The 5,528-nt window shown below is 64.4% G+C and overlaps 1 protein-coding gene across 1 annotated transcript in view; it reads right to left on the bottom strand.

The window, feature by feature from the left end:
• Positions 1-5,528, bottom strand: part of PIAS4 (protein inhibitor of activated STAT 4) — a 21,554-nt gene that overhangs the window by 2,917 nt on the left and 13,109 nt on the right. The window contains exons 2-8 of the mRNA XM_004378463.2: positions 5,035-5,119; positions 4,214-4,255; positions 3,776-3,866; positions 3,486-3,614; positions 3,300-3,405; positions 1,205-1,278; positions 820-980 (exon numbers count right to left, since the gene is read on the bottom strand). Coding sequence (XP_004378520.2) covers positions 820-980; positions 1,205-1,278; positions 3,300-3,405; positions 3,486-3,614; positions 3,776-3,866; positions 4,214-4,255; positions 5,035-5,119 — 688 coding nt within the window. The remainder of the gene's footprint in view (positions 1-819; positions 981-1,204; positions 1,279-3,299; positions 3,406-3,485; positions 3,615-3,775; positions 3,867-4,213; positions 4,256-5,034; positions 5,120-5,528) is intronic.

Raw genomic sequence — 5,528 nt, forward strand, 5'->3', positions numbered from 1 at the left:
CCCGCGTCTCGGGTCCCCTGAGGGCCGAGGACGGGGCCGGCGGCGCCACACGGCAGTCAGCAGCGTGCCCCTTGCTGCCCAGGTAGGCCGCCCGTGCCCCTGCCCAGCGGCTCGGGGACAGCAGGCAGGTGCAGCCGGGCCTGGCAGGAGCCAAGTCAGGTGCTGTGGACAGTGGAGTCCAGTTTCTGGAAACCTAAAACCCCAGGAAAGTTCTCCAGGGGTGAGAAGGCTTCCTCCTCCATCGCCGCGGCGTGGCCCCTACCGGCTGCTATGCTCGGCGCCACCACGGTGGGGGACAAGTGAGTGTGGCCAGGCCTCTGGGGAGGCTTCTGTCCTTCCTGCCTGGAGGGACAACTAAGCCTGAGTGCTCTCTGCGTGGACGCTGCTCGGGAAGTAGCTCCCAAGTCCACGCAGCAACCTCTCAAGGCCGGGGCTCCGGCGGGCCCTGTACTCCGCGAGCAGGCACCGAGACTCAGAGGTAACCACACAGCCGAGGCCACAGGGAACAATGACAGAACCCCGAGTCCAGGCCCACCTTCTGGACCCTAAGCCACAAGGGCTGCCTCCTGCTCAGGGGAGGCGCTAAGAAGTCCTGCGGGAAGAAATCGTCTCTTTGGTAATCCGGGGCTTCCCGAGCCCCGTGGCCATATGCCTGTCTGTGACACCCTGCTGAGAGAGCTCAGGCTGCACTGTGGAACTATCCAGCATCTCTATAAAATCAGAAACAACAGGGAACCCCAGGAATTGTCTGTCTGTCCTTTCTTCTACAGCAGGGCCCAGACAGGCAGGTGGGGCCCACTGTGCCTGCCCCTGACTCACCCGTCAATGATGAGCTGGTCATAGGGGGCTGGCTTATCACACACAGGGCACATCCAGGTGGGCTTCTTCTCGTTCATCTGGAGGTAGAAGACGGCATCGAAGCACTGCAAGTGGGCGCAGGTCTCCGCCCGGCAGGGCACTGACAGCCGCATCTTCACCAGCTGGCGGGGGGAGAGTGGGACAGGCTGCTACTCCGTAGCCCCCAGCCCCGGGCCTCTTCTGGACCATCAGGGACGCCGCGAGGACCAAAGAATGACCATCCCTGCCCTCAGTGAGCCCGGCGACCGCCGAGAACGCCGCCCAGTGTGGGGGGACAGGGAGCCACCAGGTGGGGGAAGAGAGGGCACCACGGGCCGCGCGAGGGGGAGCGGTGGGGGGCACTCACCGGGCAGATGAGGGGGACCCGCACGCCGGTGGTGGCGATCTCGCTGTCAGGGTCCAGGCGCAGCTTCTCTTTGACTGTGGAGAAGGGGGCGGGCGCCGTTGGAGCCGGGCGGATGGGGGGCCGGGGCTGCACCAAGATGCCCGTGGGGACACCCTACCTGCCCCCATCCCCGGCGGCATCTGGCGAGGTGGGCGCTGCCCACGCCCCAGTTCACAGGCAGGGAACAGTCCATACGGTGCCCGGACATCCACCTCCCAGACCAAAGCCACTCTCAGGACGATGAGACGCATGGGCTGCGCCCCCGTGCGCAGGGCCACGAGGGACACGGACGAAACGCCAAGTGGGAAGGGGTGCCACCCCCTGGCCCTGCCCCCAAAGCCCCCTCATGGCTGCTGCTCCCCATTATGTAGCCCTCCACGGCCTCCCCTGTGGCCACTGCCCATGCCCCCACCCTTCATCCGACCCCTCCTGGTCCCTCAGCACTTCTGCCTCCTCTTTCTGCACCTCTCCCTGCATTCCATGCCAAGGTCACATCAGTCATTCACACCTGAGTATGAACTACTGTATACCCTTTGGTTCCCGCTCTCTGGCTAACAAGTGCTGATGGTGGACCCACGGGCCTCAGCCACACCAGAAAGATGCTGGGCAGCTGACTGAGTCTCTCTGGCCAGGCCTGGCTCCCTCTCCTCCTCTAACGGAAAGACGTGTGCAGCAGGAAGAGCGTGGGTGAGACAAACAACAGGACTTCCTGGTTGCCAGTGGAGAGAAACGGAGGTGCAGAAGTGCCGGCTCCAGGCCAGCCTATCCGGAGAGGACCTCCGACCCTCCAGTCCCCAAGGTACTAGAAGGTGCCAGCAACACAGGGCTCTAGGCCGGCGCCCTGGGCCCTGGCTGGTTGAGGAAGACTTAAGGCAGGCCCCCAAGAGAGCCAGCTCCACAGCCTGGCTGTGGGCCTGCAAGACCCAGGTCAGCCCTGCCCAACCGTGGCTGCACTCGCTGCCACCCAGCCAATCAGCCCTGTGGGCACACGGGGAGCCCGCCCCCGCTGGTCAAGATCGCCATTGTCCCCAGGTGGAGGCTGAAGAAAGGGCCCTTTGAGGGGAGAGGGAGACAGAGGGTCACTGAGCCCTAACCCTGCTGCTCTATGTCCCCAGGCCCCCACCTCCAGGGCTGGCCAAGCTCAGATGGGTATAGTCAGAGGTCACCCTGTGGGGCCCCCAAGTGGGAACCCCTCGCCAAGTCAGGGGTGACGGGAGCTGGGGGGCCATGGCCAGGGCAGGGTGGCCAGGAACAGGTAGCCATCGGCTCCCACCCTGGGGGGAATCCGTGCACTGGGTACCCACCAGGGCCACCCCTTCATGCCAGCACTTCCTTCGGGTTCACGCGGACGGACTGGTCTCCACTCCTGCCTGAGGCCATACACACCTAACTTGGTGGGACCGGCCTGGGGGTCCCTGGGGCCCACAGCCGTTGGCTACAGCTGCCTGTCCAGAGCCACACCCCGAGGGCCCACCCCACGACACTGCACCGTTACGCGTCTCTCTCCTTGTCGGCAGCCACCGCAGTTCACAGACAAGCACACTGAGGTACCCAGAGGACCGGCCCGTGGCTGCAGCGCCCAGCCAGGCAGCACAGGTCTGGGCCTTGAGAACACCAATCCCCCAGGCCCTTCCGCACTCCTCAGCCCTTCCGGGGCTGAACAAGGCCCCAACCCCACAGCACTGACAGCAGTCCTCCCTGCCTCGCCGCCCATGGATTCTGTCCCCACACTTCTCTGAACCCACCATGCTGTCCCTGCCTCAGGGCCTTTGCATTTGCCTTGCTTCCTCCTGCCTCCTCCAAGGACCTCCCCTGACCGCTCAGCCACGTGGGTGTCTCGGCCCGCCAATGCAGGCACTGTCCTGGGGCGTACTGACAGTCCCAGGGTCCCACAGCTGTGCCCCTGGGAACCCTGAGTCCACGGCAGCCCTCCCCCCGCAGATGTCAGCTCTTGGAAGGCCGGGCCAGCATCCCACACCCCACACCCCACAGAGGGACGGTTGGCAGGGCCGGAGCCGTGACCGCCCATCACGGCGCACGACAGCACCGCACTTACCCAGCGCCTTGCATAGCTCTGGGTGCTTCACCCCGATGGTTTTCAACCGTTGCAGCAGCTCGGAGGAGGTCAGCTGCCGCACCAGGTACAGGGCCACGGAGTAGCTCTGGGGGCAGAGGGGAGTGTCAGGGGGGGCAGGGACCCCCGGCGCGGGCTCTGGGGGAGGCCGGGCGGGGGCGCGCTCACCTTGCCATAGTTGCCCCAGGTGACGGTGATGCGGTTGGTGGCGGACGACAGGTACATGAGGTGGGTGAGGTTGATGGGCCGGCAAGGTCGCTTGGGCTCCACGCCCGGCTTGTTGGAGGGGTAGTAGCCCTGGGGTCAGACACACACCGGCTCACTCCACTGGTGGGGGGGGGGAGGGCGGCTCTCCCCCGGCCCCCCACCCTGCAGCCAAAGCCCCCCACCCTGGCAGCAGATCCGTGGACTCGGAAGACACTAATCCTGGCATATTCTGGCCAGGCGGGCAGACTCACAGGGACTGAGCAATAGCTGTGGTTGACCTTGACGGCGATGTTGGGTGGGTACTGGTCCTCCTGAGGGCCGCTGGTGTCTGAGTAGCAGATTCTGCAAGGACAAGCACCACCGGGCCTTGAGGGGACGGGCAGAGGAGGCATGCTGCGCCGCTGCCGTGAGGGGGGCTGGAGGGGCCGTGGAGCATGGGAGCCAGGGCTGGGCTCAGGTATCTCGATGCTGGAGGATCTGAGGGTCACAGGGGATCCCAGGCTTCTGGCCTGGGGCTGGGTGGACAGTGGCATGTTCATTCCGGGCAGGAGAAGGGAGGGAGCCAGGGGCTCTGCCTGGCTGCACGTGGGACATGGGCTTGGGGGGGGTGAAGGCAGCAGGGGACCATCCACAGGGAGGGAAGCAGAGCAGCCGAGGGCCCTCAGGGCTGCACGTACACCTGTGCTTACCTCAGCACGACCTGGACAGCTCTGATCCCCGGCTGGAGCTCTCTGTGGAGAGGGGAGGGGGTCAGGAAGGAGGCCCAGCAGCCATGTGGACCCCTCCCCCAAGGAGAGCGGAGGCTACTCCCAGGTGATTCCCCTCCTCTCTCTGTCCCCCTCGGAGCCCTGGTGGCGCAGTGGTTAAGAGCTTGGCTGCTCATCGCCAGGCCGGCAGTCTGAATCCACCAGCTGCTGCTTGGAAGCCCCGTGAGGCAGTGGCACTCTGTCCTGCAGGGTCGCTGGGAGTCGCAACGACCCCACAGCAACAGGTTTTTTTTGATCCCTCCCCCTCAGTGTGTGGCTTCAAATGTGGGCAGCGTCCTAGCACGTCAGTAGGAAAGATGATTATGAGACAGAGTCTCTGCGGGGGGGGGTCAGAGGAAGCCCCTAACCGAGGAGTTCTCTCTCGGAGCAATTCTGCCCCCAGGGGACACTGGGTGATGTCTGGGGACATTTGTGGGTGTCATGACTGGTGGGGGTGCTACTGGCATTGAGTGGGTGGAGACCAGGGATGCTGCTCAACACCCCACAGTGCACAGGACGGCCCCCATGCCAGCAGTGCCAAGGGGAATCCCTGCTCAGGGGACAACCATCCCTCTCTTGGAGCACCTGCAGCTCGATGCCCAGTGCACACTGGACGCGGTTTTCTGGAACGCTGACTCCCCTCTCCCCGCCACTGCTTTGGCCAATTTGGGACCAGCATCAGTCACTGGTGGCCCCCCTAACCCAGCCTCCCCCTGTCCCCCAGGCCCTTCATCTGCAGGGGAGTGTCCGGGCTGCCATGGTACCTGGAGTTCCGAATCAGCTCCACCTGCCTTGGCGTCAAGGCGAAGATACACGGGCTCTCCTGGAGCTTCTCGTTGTTCTGTGGGACTGAGGTCAGACATGGGGTCAGGGTCCTGCCCAGCTCTCCTTCAGGCGGGGAGACAGGAAATGGGAAACTGAGCCCCCATGTAGGCAGGGGCCACCCTGGGGTGACAGTGAGGGGGGACTTGGCCTGCCCTGCCTTGGGGCCGCTCTCCGTGGACAGCACTTATGATTCAGGGAGCACTCCTGATTCGGGGAGCACTCCTGATCTGAGGAGCAGTCCTGGTTCAGGGATTACTCCTGATGGCAAGAGCATCCACAATTTGAGGAGCACACTTGATTCGGGGAGTACTCCTGCTTCAGGGACCACTCTTGATGGCAAGAGCATCCATGATTTGAGGAGCACCCTTGATCCAGGGAGCACTCCTGATGGCAAGAGCATCCATGATTTGAGGAGCACCCGTGATTTGGAGAG

The sequence above is a fragment of the Trichechus manatus genome, unplaced genomic scaffold, assembly GCF_000243295.1.
Source record: "Trichechus manatus latirostris isolate Lorelei unplaced genomic scaffold, TriManLat1.0 scaffold00057, whole genome shotgun sequence".
Lineage (NCBI taxonomy): Eukaryota > Metazoa > Chordata > Mammalia > Sirenia > Trichechidae > Trichechus > Trichechus manatus.